Raw genomic sequence first — 21,638 nt, 5'->3', positions numbered from 1 at the left:
CAAAAATCTTAAAATCTATAAGTTCTGAGTTGCATACAAATCTGACTTAAGAACAGTTTAAAAAATGTAACTCGTTCTTAACCCGGGGACTGCCTGCATATTTGGCTTGAATTAGAATCCAAATACCATGACTGATTGCTGCTCTGCCTATTTGTAGGATGGCAAACTGGCTCAGTTTCAGCAGGACAGACTGATCCAGTCCTGGTTTTGCCCATGCAAGATCTGTCCAGCTTAATTAATACTGTAAAACTATCTTATCAGCAGCTGGTGGGGACAAGCAAGGCCACATACCAGGAACATATGAAGAAGATGAAAAAGGGCAAGGAGGCAGTAAGCTGCAGCCAGCGCCAATCCCGAATGGCATAAGCCAACCCTGCTAGGAAGATTTGGCCAAAAGTATAGAAATATCCAGTAGATGTCCCAACGATTGCACGCAACCTGGTAGGAATCCATTCAACAACTGAAAGAGAGAGATTTGAAATGAGATAACCCCCATCAGGGATTACTTCCATGTGGGCACATGAGTGGCAAGAAATAATAATAATAACAACTTTATTTTTGTATACTGCAATACCACAAGCAGTTCAGAGTGGTTTACAGAGGAAGAGACTGTAAACAGACAGCGATGTTACAGAAAAAGACTTTCAAATTACATTAGCATGCCAAGAGTAGTCAAGATTTATCCGGAAGCATTTCAAAGATACAACAAGGAAGGAAAGGAGTCAGAGAAATTTATCAAAGAGATAGAACATAAGAACATAAGCAATGCCTCTGCTGGGTCAGACCTGAGGTCCATCGTGCCCAGCAGCCCGCTCATGCGGCGGCCCAACAGGTCCAGGACTGTGCAGTGATCCTCTATTTATACCCTTCTATCCCCCTTTCCAGCAGGAAATTGTCCAATCCTTTCTTAAACCCCAATACCGTACTCTGCCCTATTACGTCCTCTGGAAGCGCATTCCAGGTGTCCACCACACGTTAGGTAAAGAAGAACTTCTTAGCATTTGTTTTGAATCTGTCCCCTTTCAGTTTTTCCAAATGCCCTCTTGTTCTTATATTTTTTGGAAAGTTTGAAGAATCTGTCCCTCTTTCTCTATACCCCTCATAATCTTATAAGTCTCTATCATATCCCCTCTAAGTCTCCTCTTCTCCAGGGAAAAGAGACCCAGTTTCTCCAATCTCTCAGCGTATGAAAGGTTTTCCATCCCTTTTATCAGACGTGTCGCTCTCCTCTGAACCCTCTCGAGTAATGCCATATCCTTCTTAAGGTATGGTGACCAATATTGGACGCAGTATTCCAGATGCGGGCGCACCATCGCCCGATACAGCGGCAGAATAACTTCTTTCGTCTGGTTGTAATACCCTTCTTGATTATACCTAGCATTCTATTCGCTCTCTTAGCGGCCACTGTGCACTGTGCCGTCGGGGTGCATTTGAAATGAATGTGGTTAGACATTTATTCCATTTGCCTGCTTGGAATGATAATGATCTATCAAGGATTCTCTTGTAGATACAGCCCTTCAAGGAGGGAAAAGCAAACAGATAGGCATTACGTGTGCAAGTGGTGCCTGGAAATTCAAAATGGTGCGACAGGTAGATTGGGGATGAACCTGTTATGGTTTTGAAGCAGAGGCAGGCATACTTGAAAATGACCCTTGCTTCCATCGGCAGCCAGTGTAGTTTTTTGTAATCAGTGCATTGATTCTAGCCATAAATGTGCCGGTACTCAAATAACAAGTCATTCTTCAGGAGTGGTGTGATCACTGAGAGACCAAAACCAAAGAAAAAAACTGCAGAATACTGTACAAAGATGCAGGCAATGTTTATTCAAATAAACAATTTGTTGTGCACAAAATAAACCACCTGTTCGGTAAAGGAAGCTGACACGGTCCGTGTTTCGATCAGCACATCTTCATCAGGGGTCCCTAGAGTGGTGGCAAGAAATGTATTTCGCAACAATATTGCCTGATCTATAGGCTGCGATGTTTTTTCAGCAGTGACACGCCTTTCCAAACATCAGGCAATATTGTTGTGAAATACATTTCTTGCCACCATTCTAGGGACCCCTGATGAAGACGTGCTGATCGAAACACGGACCGTGTCGGGTCCCTTTACTGATCAGGTGGTTTATTTGTGCACAACAAACTGTTTATTTGAATAAACATTGCCTGCATCTTTGTTCAGTGTTCTGCAGTTTTTTTTCTTTGGTTTCGGTTTCACTGTTCCTTTACTGCAGATTTGTTGGATTTTGCTTCTTTGTCTGCTATGTGATCACTGAGAGACCCATCCCACAGTAGCCACGCCCCCTGCAACCAGCCACAGAATCCATGAAAAGGCAGTGTGCAGAATCTGAGCTCTTTTATTAATACTTGGGAACCATGGGCCATTTTTATCAAGTAATGCAAAAGGTTCCGGTACTCAGTCTCCTCTCAAAAGAAGTCCTAGTCTTAATAAAATGCATAGAAGGGGAGCATACTTAACGTGACCATACATCTCATTTTGAATAGGACCATCCTGTTTTTAGGTAGCCTGTCCCATTGTCCCCAAGCACAGCTTCGGGACGCTGAAATGTTCCGTTTTCAGGGGCCCACTGAAGAAACAAGTACTGTAGTGAATACAGCCCTCCCCCCTTCCCCCCGTACCTTTTTTTAATCCCCGTGGCTGCCTCCTGTCCTGATGTATTCCAGCATGCCGCTGCTGGAAGACATCAGGACAGGAGGCAGCTGCTGGGATTAAAAAAAGGTACCTTGGGGGGAAGGGGGGTTCCGGGGTCCTGTCCCTGTCCTGTTTTGAGGGAAAAAATAAATGGTCAAGTTAAGCATACTACAGTGGGCTGATATAACGCACTTAGCAGTTAGCAGAGCCGTTGAATACTTCCTTTGACCACCTCGGTACTATCTAAATCAGTGGTTCTCAACCTCTTTCCTAGGGGACCCCCAGCCAGTTGGGTTTTCAGGATATCCCTAATGAATATACATGAGAGAGATTTGCATATAATGGAGGAGACAGGCATGCAAATATGTCTTTATGCATATTCATTAGAGATATCTTGAAAGCCCAACTGGCTGGTGGTCCCCTAGGACAGGGTTGAGAACCACTGATCTAAATAGTTCTTGAGCAGTCTGTGTAGGGTTACCATAAGACTCCAAAAAAAAGGAGGACAGATTGAGACATCCAGGTTTTACTTCTATTGCTTTCAGTGAATTAAACAGAGATGCCTCAATCTGTCCTCCATACTTCCATTGCTGTCAAAGGAAGTAAAATCCGGATGTCTCAATCCGTCCTCCTTTTTCTGGAGCCAAATGGTAACCCTAATTTGTGGGTGGAGCTTGGGCAGAGCGCAAGGTTTCTGGTTAGCTGCAATATTCAGAACTCTAACCAGATAATTAACTAGGTAGAATTAGAACAGCAAAAAGGCTAAGTTTATTTGGTGTGCTATCTTCTTAGAGGTCTGAATATCACTAGTTAACGCTTTCAGGTTTGTGCTGAAACCAGATATTCACTGACACTGAATATCCAGTTTTTTTTTAGATTGTAATTGCAGTGAATGGTATTGTACCTCACCATTGACAGTTGAAATTAAAAATTAGGCTCCCCAGGTGCAGGTTCACGGGGAGGGGGGAGCAGACCGCCCCAGGCATCATCTTGGTGGGGGCGCCGGCACCTCTCTGCCTACTGCTCGTGCTGACCCGACTCCCCTCTGAAATCACTTCCTGGTCACGTGGCCAGGAAGTGACAAAGGAAAAGCCAAAGCTAACGCCAGCGCAAGCAGCAGGCCAGAGATCCTGCTCACACCGGCTTCGGCTCTCCCTCTGACATCACTTCCTGGTCACGTGGCCAGGAAGTGACAAAGGAAAAGCCAAAGCCAACACCAGCGCAAGCAGCAGGCCAGAGATCCTGCTCATACCGGCTTCGGCTCTCCCTCTGAAATCACTTCCTGGTCACGTGGCCAGGAAGTGACAAAGGAAAAGCCAATGCCAACGCCAGCGCAAGCAGCAGACCAGAGATCCTGCTCACACCGGCTTCGGCTCTCCCTCTGAAATCACTTCCTGGTCACGTGGCCAGGAAGTGACAAAGGAAAAGCCAACGCCAGCGCAAGCAGCAGGCCAGAGATCCTGCTCACACCGGCTTCGGCTCTCCCTCTGACATCACTTCCTGGTCCTGCAGGTTGAAGATGCTGCTCATGCTGGCGAAGATCCAAAGAGGTACCGGGGAGGGGGGAGGTGGCACCCCACCAAGATGGCACCCGAGGCAGTCCGCCCTCCCTTACTAAGCCCCTGTTGGTTTTGACCCCCTTGTTATGTTCAGGAATATCACTTACTCAGGCACACCGTGTTAAGTCCGATGCCTGAAATGGCCGTCCCAGTCAGGAAGCGGAATACACAGTATGAGACAAAATTGTAGGAGAAGGCAGCACAGACTCCCATGACAGCCAGCAGTAGGTGAGACCAGATCAGGATAGTCCGCCGTCCAAACCTAATGTATAGGAAACATACCAAGAAAAGCAAATACAAGACTGAAGGACACTGGGATCAGTTTTCAAAGGGTTTAAGTCTCTGATTTTCAGAATTTGGAGCCTAAACTAGCCCCTCTGACAGGCCAAGCACCTCATTTAAGATGCCTAAACCCTGGGCCACAGTGAAGTTGTAAGGGGGAGTGGGCGGGGAGGGCAGTTCGCCCTGGGTGCCAGCACCCCTCTTCCTCCTCCTCTCTGCCCCCCCCCCCCACTCCTCCCCCTGCAGCCCACGCACCTTCACTTCCCCCTACTGTACTATCTCTTCACCGGTGCAAACAGCAACTCCAACCTGCTGCTTGCGCCAGCGCCAGCTCTCTCTCTGACGCCACTTCCGGAAGTGACATCAGAGGGAGAGCAGACACCGATGTGGGCAGCGCGTTGGGGATGCTGCTCGTGCTGGGGACGTCAAAAGAGATATAGGGTAGGGAAGGGGTGTGCGCGCGTAGCGAGGGGGGGGGGGAAAGAGGGATAAAGAAGGCAGGGGAGGTGCGAACCGCCCCTGGGTGCCTCTCACCCTCGCTACGCCACTTCTGGACCGCTACATGCCTAGTACCAAATTTCAATCCTCAGCAGCAATCTCACAGTTTCAGTTACACAGGACAAATATGCTTTGCAGGCACTGGAGTTGCAAGGGTGGGAGGAGCCCAGGGGCAGTGGCGTCCCCCCTCGCGTGTGCTCCCCTTCCCTTCTCCCGTACAGCTTCCCCGGCACGAGCAGCATCTCTAACTCGCTGCCTGCCTCAGCATTGGTTCTCTCTCTGATGTCACTTCCTAGCCATGGCACCCGGAAGGAATGTCAGAGGGGAGCGCCGAGGCCGGTGCAAGGAGCAGGTTGGAGCTGGTGCTTGTGCCAGAGAAGAACTGGAGGTATGCTGGGGGTGAATTGAAGGTGCGCATGCCAGGGGGTAAGGGAGGAGGAGAGGTGCTGGCACCCCCCTCCAAGACGGTGCCCAGGGTGGTCTGCCCCACTTACTACACCGCTGTTTGCAGGACTGTCAGAGGACCTGCAGGCCCCACAGGACTGAAGCCGTGACTGTGCTGCAATACGCCAACATTACGCAAGAGGGCAGCACGTACCTATAGGGCTTAGAGTGAACATGGTTTCTGAATCTTAGCAAATGAATAGCAGACCTAAATTTAGGCACTCTTTCAACTGAGAACATTTTACCTGATTGTAAATGTTCCTAATTTAGGCCCTTTTTCACTAAGCCGCGGTAGAGGTTTCTAGTGCGGCCCGGAGCATTTAGCGCTCTGGACTGCAGTAGAAACTTCTATCCTGGCTTAGCAAAAGGAGGAGCAAGGAAATGAGCAGTTCTGGAAAATTTAGCCCGTTTTATTTTCTCTTTCCTTTGTGTGTCTTGAAGGATTAGTTTCACTATCCTGTTATGCTCTAGTTTAAAAATAAAGGACATGTGTACATTGGTAAATGTCTTCTTTGTGACTCTGTACAGTGCTGCATACGTCTGGTATAGGGTTACAGACATCCGTATTTCCCCAGACAACTTTTCAAAATCTGGCACTTTGTCCGGGTTTTGAAAAGCCTCCCTCAAAATTGCCGTTGGGCGGGAGGGCAACGCAACGGGTACAAGTGGATCGGTTTTTCACTCCGTCAAAAATTACAAAGACTAGGGGACAGTCGATGAAGTTACAGGGAAATAATTTTAAATCCAATTGGAGGAAATTTTTTTCACTCAGAGAATAGTTAAGTTCTGGAACGCGTTGCCAGAGGATGTGGTAAGAGCGGATAGCGTAGCTGGTTTTAAAAAAGGTTTGGACAAGTTCCTGGAGGAAATGTCTATAGTCTGTTATTGAGAAAGACACAGGGGAAGCCACTGCTTTCCCTGTAGCGGTAGCATGGAATATTGCTACGTCTTGGGTTTTGGCCAGGTACTAGTGACCTGGATTGGCCACCGTGAGATCGGGCTACTGGGCTTGATGGACCATTGGTCTGACCCAGTAAGGCTATTCTTATGATCTTATGACATCACGTTGCATGCACGGATGCCCCTCCTGCCCGACCAGAGCTTGCAGCAGGGAGCGAGGCTGGGGTAGGGCTAGGGCGGGATTGGGGGTGTGGTGGAGCGAGGATGGGTAGAACTGGGTGGGCCTGGAGGGCGGGTCTAAGGGGTCCAGATTTTCTGAATGGAAAATCTGGTAACCCTAGTCTGGTAGCATTAAAGAAATAATTACTAGTAGTAGTAAATGTCTTCAAAATCATGCTGGGCAGAAGGAACCTCCTGTATCTTTGTCCCTGTACAGCACAGTTGAAAAATGAACTGAGAGCTGGTTGCTTGTGATTGACTATCATGATGTGCAGAATAACTCTGGGTGCTAGGGATGTGTTTTTTGTTTGAAACATGGGAAATATTAATGACAGACACCACCACTGCCACTACCAGATTTTGAATATTTTTCTGTCATCAATGGTGTGCCCGCTGTTTAATATTTGAGAAAGGAGCAAGCAATAGTGTGTAATATGGATAACATAACACAAATCTTCATTTGTATCCCACAATACCTTCCAGTTTGATGCGGGTAACAAGATAAGAGAACTGTACAATAACTGTGAATTACAATTCAATACAATATCATATCACTTCAGTAAACCATGAGATACAAAGTAGAAACAAGGGCCATAATCATTCCCTTAAAAATTTACAAAACAGGTGGAGGGGCATAATCGAAAGAGACGTCTAAGTCTGTTTACGTCCATCTCGCAAGTCGTCCAAAGTAAAGAAAACAGCTTAAGACACATTTTCGAAAGATACGTCCAACTTTTTTTTCGTTTCGAAAATCGTCTAATTATACGTCCTGCCGATCTGATCGTCCAAGCCACTAAATCATCTATCTTTATACCACATTTTTGTCCAACTTTCTGTCCAAGTTCAAAACGCCTAGAACAAGCTCTGTTGGACGTGGGAGGGGTCTGCAAAATGATGGACTGCACACCCAGACATGGCACCTAAATAGTGGGGTACCTTACAGGGTATTGCTGTGAACTTCACAAAAAGGGTGCCATGTCTTCTCCTCACTACAGCTCCCTTATAGGTTATGGTGAGCCCCCAAAACCACCTCCAGAATCCCCTAGACCCACTTATCTACCACCCCAATAGCCCTTATGGCTGCAGGAGCCACTTATATGCCAGTACAAAAGGGTTTTGGGGGTGTATAGGGGAGTGCACATGTTTAAGTATCAATGCAGTGATTACAGGGGCTTATGGTCATGGGTCCTCCTCTCCATGAGTCCCTAACCCACCCCCAAGATGACTTAAGCTGCCTCTGGGCTTTGGCGACTAGGCTTTCCTATGCCAGGGCCAGGTGATGATAGTCTGGAGGCAGAATTTTAAAGTTATGATTAAAATTTTTTTTGGGGGGGGGTTGGTGATCACTGGGATAGTGTGTGGGGGTCTGTTTTATGTGTTTGCAGTGCTTATCTGGTGACTTTAGGTGGTTTTTTGTGACTTAGACCAGTGTTTTACAACCTTTTTATACCTATGGACCGGCAGAAATAAAAGAATTATTCTGTGGACCAGCATCGGTCCGTGGACCAGCGGTTGAAGAACACTGGGCTAAGTTGTGGGCCAGACCTTACCCATCTCTACCCAATCTCCACCCCAGACACCGCCCCATAATAGTACTAATTGTACCGTGCACGTCCCGTGCCTCATCTGGAAGCCTTCCATCTGATGTTGCAACATCAGAGAGAAGGCTTCCGGTTCAGGCGCAGGATGCCCATAGGAGCCACTGCCCGTGGCTTTGTGCACTGAATCAGTTAGGAAGAGGGAGCTGGCTCGAAGATAACACTGCATTGATCGCACCGTGGACCGGCAGTTGAAGAACACTGTTTTGGGCCTGATGCACGTGCTGGCCCTGTGGACCAGCAGGAAATTTCTGTGGACCGGCTCTGGTCCATGGACCGGTGGTTGAAGAACACTGACTTAGACCATGTTTTACATGGTCTAAGTCACAACGTCCAAGTTCCCTCTAGGCTCTATTGTAAAACTTTTGGTTATACATGTTGTACAACTAAGTCTAAGCCGGCCCACATCCCGCCCAACTCCCGCCCTCGACATGCCTCCCGAAACGCCCCATTTAGCTTTGGTCATTCAGCGACACTATGAAGACCTAGGTCGTTTAGAAATACGTCCATAACCTGCTTTTATTATCGGCACTTGGACATTTATGAGAAATGTTCGTCTAAGTGCTGACTTAAGCCAGTTTTTGGACGTTTTTCTCCTTCGATTATGAGCCCCATAGGTTTTAAACATTGTTCTGTAATGTGAATAGGAAATAGAAGATCTGATTAGAAGCAACAATTCCATTTGCCAACATGCAGCCCGATATGAAAATGCTCGTTCCAAATACTTTTTATATAAACAGCCTCTAACTGATGGAAACGCAAAAAACGTAGAGGCCTGCAATAAGTGAGTAAGTTGACTAAATAAAAAATGTTCAACTAGATAGCTTGGAGCCAGGCCATACAGAACCTTAAAACAAAAACAACCAAATTTAAATAAGGTTCTGGCCTTCAAAGGAAGCCAGTGCAGTTGACAAAGATGTTGAGTAATAATGTCCGATTTCTTCAGCCTATAAATCAAGCATACTGCAGTGTTCTGAATTAAACTGACCTCTTTTACAAAACCACGCAAGAAGTTTTTAGCACCAGCCAGCATGCTGAATGCTGTGCACTGTGCCAATGCTCATTGGAACTCTATGACCGTTGGAGCAACGCAGAGCATTCAACGAGTCGGCAGGCGCTAAAATCCTCTTGCGCAGATTTGTAAAAGGGGGTGGGGGTGGGGAAATCTACAGAAATGTTTTTGGAAATCTGCAAAATAGGCAATATTAAGTAGTCCAAGATAGATATTACTAATGACTGGACTAACAAACGAAAAGAAAAATCATCAAAATAAGATCTAATAGAACGCAGCTTTACGGATCACAGCATCTCATACTTATGCATCCATAATTATATTTCTATCTAAATGTACCCTTAAGATTTTTATAGTGGGAGCTAAAAAACATACAAATCTATTTAAACAGAGGCTTTCTTCCACTAGGCTAGTAGGAGTAGCAGACAAGAACTTACCCCTCTCTTTACTAAACCGCGATAACGATTATTAGCACAGGGAGCTGCGCTGAATACTCCACGCTGCTCCCGAAGCTCATAGGAACTCTTCTCCCTCGAACAGAGGAGATTGAGAGGGGACATGATCGAAAGATTCAAGGTACTGAAGGGGATAGACTTAGTAGATAAGGGCAGGTTGTTCAACCTCTGCAAGGTAGGGAGAACGAGAGGGCACTCTTTAAAGTTGAAAGGGGATAGATTCCGTATGACTGTAAGGAAGTTCTTCTTCACCCAGAGAGTGGTGGAAAACTGGAACGCTCTTCCGGAGTTTGTCATAGGGGAAAACACACTCCAGGGATTCAAGACAAAGTTAGACAAGTTCCTGCTGAACAAGGACGTACGCTGGTAGGGCTAGTCTCAGTTAGAGCGCTTGTCTTTGACCAGAGGGCCGCCGCATGAGTGGACTGCTGGGCAGGATGGACCACTGGTCTGACCCAGCAGCGGCAATTCTTATGTTCTTATGGGAGCATTCAGCACGGCTCTCTGCACTAATAACCGCTATCACGATTTAGTAAAAGGAGGGGGGGGGGAGTCATTTTCTTTGATTTTAACATTAATTTAAACTCAATCATCCATTCTTCTACAGCCTATAAAATTGTTATAATTTGATCACGGTGCATATATGGTAAAGAAGACACAGGCACCAAAAACATTGATATCATCTGCATATATATATGTTTTAATTCCAAACTCAGACAACCTATTTCCTAAAGAAGACATGTAAATATTAAAAAGTAACAAAATGGGGTGAGCCTTGTGGAGCTCCACATAAATTGCACTAAATATGAGAAAGAAAGAGTTCCATGAAACAAAACCTGATTGAGCAAGAACATTAAAAAAATGATAAAAGCCACTAATAAAAGTGACCTGGGGATAGGAAGGGACAATCAAGGCAGCTGCTCTAGAACCCACAGCTAGCTAGAAGGGGTCTCAGTGGTCCAATATTCCTTCCCCTGGCATGACATATGCTCCTCCCACTTCTCCCCTTCCCCAGTATATCATAAAATGTATTTTTCTTCTGTAGCCATGGAGAAATAGTATGCAGTAGGAATGTGGTATGTGGTGCATGTATTTCCCATGCCAGTTGTGGTTTAAAACTCATCGGTGCTATAGAGTTTCTGCAGCTTCTGGTTTGCAGTCCCTAAGCATTAGGGCTGCCTATTGTTGGGAGGTGTGACTGTTGCATGGGAATAGAAAGGTCAACAGAAGTTCAGAGGGGCAGGGGTGCAAACATGCTGACTCCAGAGGGCAGTTGGAGACCCAGCTATGGGTTCCAGCATTTTCTGGAAGCCAGGAAAATAAGAAGCCAGCCCCAGTGCTCGAATCTCCGATGGGGGGGAGGGCTAGTTGAAAGTAGCCCTACCTCCAAAAGAGATTTAAGGGCTGAGATGGCACCAAATTTATGTTTTGGTGATCTCCAACCATCTGATCAGATTCCATCCAACACGAAGGATTCTTATGCCAGTGCTTTCAAATTTGGACTGCACAACTGAAACCTAAGGGGAGAGTTTGGGATTTGGACATGTTCTTGCAACATTTTGTTTCTCTGTTCAAGAAAGTGCCACTTCAACCCATTGGAAGAGTAAAAGTTGGAGTTTGGACTGTTAAACCTTGGTGTGGTCTACATTTATTTAAAGAGCGTGAAAGGAGTGTCTGCTGCCTGCTTGCTATAGGGCTCCAGCTGCAAGTTGGCCCTGGCTTTGGTCCTCAAACAAATAAATACTTTGTGTTCCCCTTTCCAGCTACTGAGTAAAAGAGGTGTTACACTTCACAGGATGTGCCAATGTGGCAGTGATTTTGCTACACTGCTTGTGACCTTTCCCTCTGTTATATCCTACACCTCTCTGATGCAAAATCCTATTTCCACCTGGGCGGAATACAGTAGAGGTTTAGGGCCAGGGCTGGCCACAAGAAGTGTAGCAGAATTGCCTCTGTGATGATAACCCTGTGGCGAAAAATACATTTTAAGGTATAGCTGCAGGAGGAGGAGTTGAGAGAGAGGGGCAAATACCAGACTAAGAGTAGGGGGAAGGGGCTAAAGGGAGAGATGACAGTCCAGGGACAGAGGGGAGGGAGATAGAGATGATAGACAATAGGATGGAGAGAGGAAATAGAGAAGGAGAAATGCTGGATCAGGAGGGATGAGGACAGAAGGAGAGAGAGAGGGAAAGAGAAGAAAAGTTAGGGGCCACTGGAGGACTTGGAAGAGCAGGAGGAAAGAGAGATGATACAGGAAGATGTTGGGAGTTAAGCAGAAGGCATAAGGAGATGTCAGGCAATGAGGATGGGAGGAGGTCAAGGAAGAGGGAGAGAGATAGGAAGAAAAAGGAGAGAAGATACTGAACCACATGAGTGGCAGGAGGGAACATTTTAGAAATGGTGGATCGATGCAGATGAGGCCAAGAGGTGGCAAGGTGATGAGTGAGCGGAAGATAGGGAGTACAAAGGGTAGAAATGTGGTAATGGAGAGCAGATGAAAGAAAGAAAGGGATAAGAGGCGAGGGGAAGAGTGAGATTGGAAATGTGAGATCTAGGATGTGAGAGATGGAAATACAAAGTTGATAGGTAGCTGAAAACTATAAAGAAGAAGGGTGAGAAAGAGGGAGAAATTTGTGTGGACAGAGAGGCAGAAAGAAAAAAGAGAGGAATGAGCTAAAAGAGAAAGATCAGTATGTCAAAAACAGGCGTAGTTAAGGAATGGAACAAAACAAGAGGAGAAGAGACAAATAGACTGTAGCCATGGGAGGAAGAATTAGCAGAAGACAGACTGGAATGCATACAAGAGAAACTGGCACCAGCATAATGGAAAAATAAAATGTCCAAACAACAAAGGTAGGACAATGTTTTGTGTTGAATTTATTAATTGGAATGTGTTAGCTGTGGGATATGTGCATTGCAGATGTCTTTGTATTGTGTTCAGTATAAAAGGAAATAAGGCCAGAACTATGTTACTATGTAAGGGCATTTCTATTTTTATTAATCCACTGTTGCAATACTTGATGAGTTTAACTTCTTGGGGTTCCCTTCCCAGTTCAATTTTTGTCTTCATATTTCCATTTCTGATTTGTGATCCCTTTTACAGAATTTGGGGAGAGTCTGTCTGTATTTTGTGTGCGAAGAAGACATTTAAAGTTGTTTTATGTGTAGTTATAATGACAAGTGGGGACAGGGGATCAGTAGAGGCCTCCTCCTTAATTTCCATCCTGGGACCCAACATATCTAACACCAGCATTGTTCCAAAATGAAATATCCCATAAACAGCATGGGAGAACAAAATGAAAATGTACCTGCTGCACTTACCTACAGCAGCAGCAGCACTACTCAAGATTAGATTTACCTGTCAGAGAGACTACCAAAAACAATGGCTCCCACCAGCACCCCTGCCATGTAAATGGACTGTCCCATCTGCTTCATAGCTCTCTGGCCACATACCAGGTCCCACTGTAATAAAGCAGAATTAGATATTGACAGTTACCATAGTGACAGAGAGGGGAAGCAAAAGGCAAGAATCCATTCCTCATATCAATGTGGGAGTCATAAGCATTAAATCCAAGAACATACACATACAAACTCATAGGCATAAACATCTCAGGGCGGGATTAACAATTCACCACTTCATGTGCCATCTCATTTCTAGCCCTGTGTAATGTTAGTAATTGTTAATTAAAAGGGAGTACTAGTAAGCACTGAGCTGCATATTTCACACTGGCTCTTGCGTTCATGCTCTGGAGAGCCTTCAATATTTAGATTTACTAGTCCATTTATCTTACCTCGGTAATGATGGTGGAGCTAAACTCACTCCTGTCATATGTCCACCCATCCTTGCAGGACTCTGTATCCATCTCAGTGGTGTTAGTGACTGTGACGTTGGACTCCAGAAGCCACCACTGAGCCCTGGTGTATCGTAGGCACCGCTCTGGCCGATAACTCCTATCCAGCGGGATGAAGGCCTTTTCCAGCTTTACTGAGCCTGCCACCCAGCTGGAATTGGCATTATCTATAGGAGGCAGCTGGCAGTGATGCCCAGGGATAGCAGCTGTGAAGTTCTGAAGGAGGTTGTGATTGGCTATGAACAGGACAGGGAGGGCGAGCAGGAACACACTTATAATCTGGAAACGTCCCGTGCCACCCACCCGATCCAGGAGGTCTTCAAAAGCCATAGCACAATACAGCTAGAAAAATTACAAAAAAAGATTTTTCCCAATTGAAACACGTCCTTATTTAAGCTAAAGAGATGTGAAACCAAAATACACCTCTTATGCTGTTAAAAGCCGAGAAGTATTACCAGATTATGTTAAATTGCTGGCGGTCCCTGATAATCCTCTGGGACCCTCTTTTCTCTCTACAGTATTACAAAATTAAACTTTGTTGGAGATTCAAGTTGATAAATAAAAGTGACACCAGCACCTGATCTGGACAGTTCAGATCTGCACTTGCTAGACTCATCCACTGATTGTGGGCTTGGGAATCTGCAGTACAAGTGTATTCCTCACTCTCTGAGATGACTAATGGGGCAGCTAAAAGAAACAGTTTTAGCCTGGCCACTGACTCTCCTCCTGTTTCCTCTCCTTGTATGAAGCAGATTCAAGGTCCATGGAAGATAGTTCTTCTCAAAAGGAATTTTTTTGCTACCTTGTTTCAAAACCTGTGCTCATTTCCTAAGGAGCAGAAGGCTTAAGTTTTTCTTTTCTTGGAGATATGGGAACTGATTTCACTGCTTAAATCCAGCTTCTGAAATTCCAACCTTTCCTCTGAAGACTTCTGTCTAGCCTTCCAGCATCTTATATGCAATCCAGGCACTGACTTGGTTAACGTTTCACTCACTCTTTCGACAGGATTAGCACAAATGTAAGTGACAAAGCAAAAAAAGAAAGAAAGAAATTGTGCTTAGATGTGATGTTAATCAGATTTTCTATTCCGCCTTTAGCCATTCAGTTCAAGGTTGGATTACATGACAAGATTTTGGGTCAGTTACCCAGGAAGTTACAATAGACAGTTTAGTTTGACATGGACATTCAACAGAGTTGCTAATACAGGTAGATTAGTAGCTATCAATACAGTTAGGTCATAGCTACAAATACATATTACAAGTTTAAGTAGGTCATCGTTGGCTCATCATTATGTCCCAGGAGTTGCATTAGGCTTTTACAATTACCATTTCAGCTACTTCCGGGTTGGCTCCTTGTCTCGGTACAGAAATGCTTTTAAAAGTTTTCTGAATCTGAGACTAGTGGTCACAAGATTCTAATGTAAGTGGTAGTTGGTTCTAGCATTTTGCTAATTGATATTGGATGGATAAGGTAATTTGCCTGGTAGACTTTATATTGTTGCCTGCTGGGAATTTAAAATGGAAAAGATTTCTGGTGGAGGCACCCTGGAGTAGGCTGTTAGGTAATCGGGTTAGATAATCGTGGGCATTCCCTCTCACAATCTTAAAGGTTGTAATTTAAACTTTATCCTTGCAGTTATGGGCAGCCAATGTAGTTTCATATAGTAAGGGCTGTAGGTGTTCCAATTTCCATAGTCCATTTATGAGTTTTACTGCTGCATTTTGAACTAGTTGTAGACGTGATAGCAATGTTTTAGAACTAAGAACTAGTGTTACATTACAGTAGTCTATCTGAGATAGGATTAGGGATTGCATTAAAGTTCAGAAAGCCTCTGTTTCAAAGTATTTTCTGATGGATCTTAGCTTTCTCATCACGAGCAAAGATTGTTTTATTATTGATTGTACTTAGCTCTTCATGGATAGGTGGTTATCAATTTCTATTCCTAGGATTTGGGATTGTAGTTCTAATGGAAAGTCTGTGTCGTCTACTGCAATCCTTGAAGTATAGCATGGGTTATTTGAGGGTCCTAGCCAAAGGAATTTGATTTTCTTCTTATTTTGTTTGAGGCAGTGTGTTGAGGTCCAGTTTTCTATGAAGTGGTGAGGATGTTGGCTAATGAGGCTATTACAGGTAGCATGATCATTATGTCATCTGCATTGGTGAATTGTTTATTCTTGAGAGATCTAGGTTGGCTCCCAAGGATTGCATTAGAAGGTTGAATACTGATGGTGAAAGTGTGGATCCTCGGAGGACCCCACTGGGAGGGTGGCAGATGTCATAAAGTAGAGCATCCTTACATACAGCCTAGTGCTGAGTGGTTTGGAAGCCTTGGAACCAGGAGAGGATTGGACTTCTAAATCCAAAATCACTGAAGATCTCTAACATTTGATCAAAGTCTAGTAGGTTAAATGCACTGCCTAGATCAAATTGGATTATGATTATGCTATGACCCTCGCTTAGAAGAACAGAACCTGGCAGGAAGGGAGAAGAAGGACACGGTACTACTTGTAAGGGTCCAGAGAAGAGCGACTAAAATGGTTAAAGGGCTGAAGGAGTTGCCGTACAGTGAGAGATTGGAGAAACTGGGCTGAAGGAGTTGCCGTACAGTGAGAGATTGGAGAAACTGTAAATGACAAAGCAAAAAAAGAAAGAAAGAAATTGTGCTTAGATGTGATGTTAATCAGATTTTCTACATACATACAGCCTAGTGCTGAGTGGTTTGGAAGCCTTGGAACCAGGAGAGGATTAGACTTCTAAATCCAAAATCACTGAAGATCTCTAACATTTGATCAAAGTCTAGTAGGTTAAATGCACTGTCTAGATCAAATTGGATTATGATTATGCTATGACCCTCGCTTAGAAGTACAGAACCTGGCAGGAAGGGAGAAGAAGGACACGGTACTACTTGTAAGGGTCCAGAGAAGAGCGACTAAAATGGTTAAAGGGCTGAACGAGTTGCCTTACAGTGAGAGATTGGAGAAACTGGGCCTCTTCTCCCTTGAAAAGAGGAGACTGAGAGGGAACATGATCGAAACATTCAAGATACTGAAGGGAATAGACTTAGTAGATAAAGACAGATTGTTCACCCTCTCCAAGGTAGGGAGAACGAGAGGGCACTCCCTAAAACTGAAAGGGGATAGATTTCGTACAAACGTAAGGAAATTCTTCTTCACCCAGAGAGTGGTAGACAACTGGAACGCTCTTCTGGAGTCTGTTATAGGGGAAACATCCTCCAGGGATTCAAATCAAAGTTGGACAACTTCCTGCTAAACAGGAATGTACGCAGGTGAGGCTGGACTCAAGTAGAGCACTGGTCTTTGACCTAAGGGCCGCTGCGTGAGCGGACTGCTGGGCAAGATGGACCACTGGTCTGACCAAGCAGCAGCAATTCTTATGTTCTTTTGAGAGAAAGCCTGGGGGAAGCCACTGCTTGCCCTGGATTGGTAGCATGGAATATTGCTATTCCTTGGGTTTTGGCTAGGTACTAGTGACCTGAATTGGGCCTCGTGAGAATGGGCTATTGGGCTTGATGGATTATTGGTCTGATCCAATGGTCCAGTAATGCTATTCTTATGTTCAGAAACTGGCAGGGCAGGGGAGTGGGGGCGGGGCTGGATGCAGAGCCTGGCAGAGCAGCGAGGGAGGGGAAACAGGTTGCACAGACTGGCAGGGCAGGGCAAGGCAATACACTTGACTATTAATACCCCCCCAGTTTATATTTGAGTCAACCTTTTTACCTCCTTTTTTTGGGGCGGGGAGAAGATTACCTTGTTTTATTTTAGGGTTGGTTTATATTTGAGTATATACGGTACTATGAGGAAAGAAGGAGCCTGAGTAGATAAATAAATTGGAGGGGAAGGCAAATAAAGTAGTAGAGGAATGAACAGTGCTAGGAAGAGAAGCATATGTGGAGGGACATAATAAAAAAATACATCTAGTTGCCCAAAGTCGGACATGTTCAAAGTCCATTCTCGAAAAATGCATCCAAAATATATTTTTTTTCCGAGAAACATCTACTTGTACATCCAGCCATTTGATCGTCCAGACTGCTAAGTCATCTATCTTTATACCCCATTCTTGTCCAAAAATTCATCCAAGTCAAAAATGCCTAGAACAAGACCTTTTGCACATGGGAGGGGCCAACAAAGTGATGGATTGGCCACCCAGACATTACAACAGAGTAGTGGGGTGCCTTACAGGACACTGCTGCAAACTTCACAAAAAGTGTGCCACATAAACATCTCAAACACACCAAGTGAAAGATGTGTATCAACAAAGTAAATACAAGTGCCACGGCAGGTTATCTATAGTATGAGAAATTAAAAAATATAAGAAAACAAAAATTTAAAAAGTAATTAAAAATATAATAAAAGAAAATAATTTATAATCTAAAGGATTTTTCGTAGGATAGGATGGAGGTTTTTGATCGATGATAGAGACTCATCACCGTACAATTTTGGGGTGAGAAATCTATGATCCCCAAAAGGTGATTCTCAGATCTTTTTTCCTCCATTTAGGCTATATATCAATAAGTATCAACCTGTGGGGCCACATAAACATCTCACCACAACTCCCTTGCAGGTCATGGTGAGCCCCCCCCAAACACCCCCAAAACCCACTAGACCCACCTGCCTACCACCCCAGTAGCCCTTATGGCTGTAGGTGCCACCTAAATGGCAGTACAATAGAGTTTTTGGGGGGTTTGGGGGGTGCACATGTTTCACCATGAATGCAGTAGTTTCACCATGAATGCAGTAGTTATGGGCCAGGGTCCTCCTCTCTATGGTTCGCTAGCCCACCGCTCAGACTACTTAAGCCACCTCTATGCAGTTCTAATAGGCTTTCCTTTGCTAGATGCTGATGTTCTGGATGCAGGTTGCAAGTATGTACATTTTTATTCCAATTTTTATGGCGGGGGAGGGGGGGAGTCAGTGATCACGGGGGGAGTGTGTGGGGGTCTGTACTTTGTATCTGCAGTGGGTATCTGGTCACTTTGGATACCTTTAGTGCATTTAGATCTGTTTTTGGATCACCTAAGTTACTACGTATAAGTTCCTTCTAGGCAGTCTTGTTAAACTATCAGTTATACTTACAGTACAACTAAGTCTAGGTCAGCCCACGTCCCACCCAAATCCTGTCCTCACCACTCATCCTAAAATGGCCCTTTCAGCTCTGGGCATGCAGCGGCACTGAAAAGGCCTAAGCAGTTTTTAGATACATCTAAAACCTGTTTGGATTATCGGCACTTGGACGACCTGTCTTTAAGTTCATCCAAGTTCCAATTTGAGCGGGATTTTAGATGTATTTCACTTTCAATTATGAGCCCCATAGTGTATTAGTAACTTTCTCAAAAAAGGCTGTGGTGAAATTATCAGTGGTGAGAGATAAAGGAGTACATAGTCAGGGCCGGATTTAGATGAAAAGAGGCCCTAGGCTATTCCACTTATGAGGCCCTTTCACCTCCCATTTTTAAGTTTGTAAATTACATGAGAGATAATAAAATACATCATTACTGTGATATATATCAATATGTTAAATGAAACATGTTGTTATTGGTACTAACCTTTATAAAAAATGTAACACGGATAATAAATAAAAAAAAGTCGAGAACACTTATTTGGACATTTATTCTCAGCACCATATATAGTAGTTGTAACAATAACTAATCAAACATACACACAACATTGCCCCTTCCTATGTCCATAGTGCCCCCAGTGCGTCCTTCCTCACCTCACCCCCCTCCGATGCCCGCCTGCCTCCCATCCCCCTTCCATTGAACACCCCCGATGCCATCCTGCCTGCCTGCCTTCCATTAAACCCCCCCACCCCCCTCCGATGCCAGCCTGCCTGCCTCCCATCCCTCTTCCACTGAAACCCCCCACACACACCCCCCGATGCCAGTCTGGGCCGCCCTGTCCTAACGGATCCACGGTTTGCCTTTCTCCCCACGTGGCTGGGCTTTGCCTAGCTGTTTCCGGACTGACATCTTTCCCTCCCCGATCCTCCTCCCAGGGCGAGAAAAAGAAAGGGAGAAGCCAAGTCGGCGCCCCGTTGTGGCCGGAGCCGGTTCCGATCCCAAAGCGTAGAATTTCTCCTTATTTTCAGTTCAGTGTTTTAGTGTTCATTGTTTTTAGAATAGTGTAATTTTAATTTTGCTAACAATTTGAATGTAGGCCCCTCTTGATCTTGAGGCCCTAGGCTGAAGCCTAGTTAGCCTATAGGAAAATCCAGACCTGTACATAGTCGAGGAGGGGATTCATAAAATCTTGGATAATTTTATTAAGCTTTGATGACATAGCACTCTGCTTTATCAGTGATGGTAAGAAATCCTTCTTAACTTGAATAATGAAGGACCCATAGAATGACACAGCATTTTTTATAGACTGGTAAAGAACCGGGAGTACAAGATTTCCTCTAGAGACACTAGCAATGGCACAGCTGTTGGTTAAGTAGACGCAAGTTGGAGTGGTATCATAGTTGAGAAGTTCTACTGGAAACCAGAAAGGTGGTTCAGAAAGAAGGGTAGTATTCCATAAATGCATCTGTATAGATATAGAAAGTAGAAGAGTTTCAAAGCCACTTGGAAAAGACTTACAGTGAGACATAAAGGATTTTGAATCAAAAGTCCTTAAGATTTTACACTTTGGAGGAAATGGACTGAGTGGGTACAAGTTGGAGTTTTAAGATGCCAGGTAAAAGTAAGTAACATTGTATATGACAGCAGATAAAGACCTGAATGGTCCATCCAGTCTACCATATAATTACATGCATTATAATTTCATGACTAAATTAAAATGTCTTTTTTCTTTATTATTTCTGGATCTTAGATGTCTACCTGATACTGTCCTTAGGTTCCAACCACTGGAGTGATGAATGATCAGAGTTAGCTTCTATACAAAATAGACCCTGTGCTAACTCCAAGCTACCATTTGTACACTTCTGCTTCTCCAGCTCCAGAGTGAGACTGAAGGCGAAAGAGTGAGTATTGCTTTACTAATGAATAAAATCTGCATGAATTAATATTTGCTTTTCTTTGGAGCCCTAAAGCTGAGTAAATTCTCTGGGCTGAAAACTGATCTCTACTCAGTGGCTAAAAGGAAGTACATAGTTTTCAAAGAACATGAAGGTACAAGGCTGAGGGATGGGATTGGGGAGAGGATGGTAGCAGCAAATTTGCTCAGATATCTTCCTAGTGGTTAGGCCACTTGGTTTCTCTTCTCATAGGCTTGCCACACATGAAAGCAGTTATCAGGACCAGTGCACTGGCACTAATAAGTGAGAAAGGAGCCTTTAAGTAAGTGTGACACATTCCTAATGAGAGAGAGAGAGAGCCTTCAACTTCATTTGTCAAAATCCTAATGAGTGAGAAAAGGGACTCAAATAGTGTGAGGGTAAGAGAGCCCTCAAATAAGTGAAACATACCTCGAATGAGAGAAAAAAGTGAGAATGAGAATGATAGTGAGAGCATTTCTGTTCCTTTGCTCTCAAGGCAATTTAGAGAGCTGGGGACTATGAGACCTTTTGCCTAGAGATCTCGGAAACCTGGTCACAACTGTTGGAGGAGTCTTTTGGGGTAAGACATATTTCTCATAGCGTTCTATAGATTAGAATAGTGAATTGCTCTATCACTGTACAGTTATCACATTTCTCACAGTTTCCATGCTGTAGAATGCAATTGTAGATTATCCTTTCAAAAGAACTGATCTGCACATTTTTTCCTTTGATCATGTACCTCAACTCCAAACTGTAGATCAGTTCGCCTGCTGTAACTTCTGGCCCAGGTTCTGTAAATGCAGGTTCAGCAGGATTAATTCGCACATCGTGGTGAAGGAAGATGCCAAGAGTCTGTTACCTTCAAGTTCAGATCTCTCACCAATGGAACATCCTGCAAAGACTTTTTTTGCTTGAACAGACACATTAGTATTTCATTCAAAGTACACAGAAATATTAGCTGGATTTTATAGGCAAAGAATTTGGTAATATGCAGCCTTGGCAGGTTACTATATACAAACCTAATCTATGATGAATACTCCATTTTTCTGAAGACACCCTGGAGTATGGTTTGTGCTGGCCTGTTTGGTACTAGGGACACTTTCAGCCAATCAGGAAGCTGTGGGAGGGAGCATGGATGACTAGGACATTGGGACTATCATTTGGGGACTGAGTTT

The 21,638-nt window shown here is 44.4% G+C and overlaps 1 protein-coding gene across 1 annotated transcript in view; it reads right to left on the bottom strand.

Annotated features, from left to right (window-relative positions):
* Positions 1-14,404, bottom strand: part of LOC117365367 (solute carrier family 22 member 6-A-like) — a 49,613-nt gene extending 35,209 nt beyond the window's left edge. Inside the window, exons 1-4 of the mRNA XM_033955732.1 lie at positions 13,411-14,404; positions 12,978-13,081; positions 4,319-4,473; positions 292-460 (exon numbers count right to left, since the gene is read on the bottom strand). Coding sequence (XP_033811623.1) covers positions 292-460; positions 4,319-4,473; positions 12,978-13,081; positions 13,411-13,800 — 818 coding nt within the window. The 5' untranslated portion in view covers positions 13,801-14,404. The remainder of the gene's footprint in view (positions 1-291; positions 461-4,318; positions 4,474-12,977; positions 13,082-13,410) is intronic.
* Positions 14,405-21,638: the final 7,234 nt, after the last annotated feature.

This window comes from Geotrypetes seraphini, chromosome 8 (assembly GCF_902459505.1).
Source record: "Geotrypetes seraphini chromosome 8, aGeoSer1.1, whole genome shotgun sequence".
Taxonomy (NCBI): Eukaryota; Metazoa; Chordata; class Amphibia; order Gymnophiona; family Dermophiidae; genus Geotrypetes; species Geotrypetes seraphini.
This window is presented reverse-complemented; position numbering and strand designations above follow the sequence as displayed.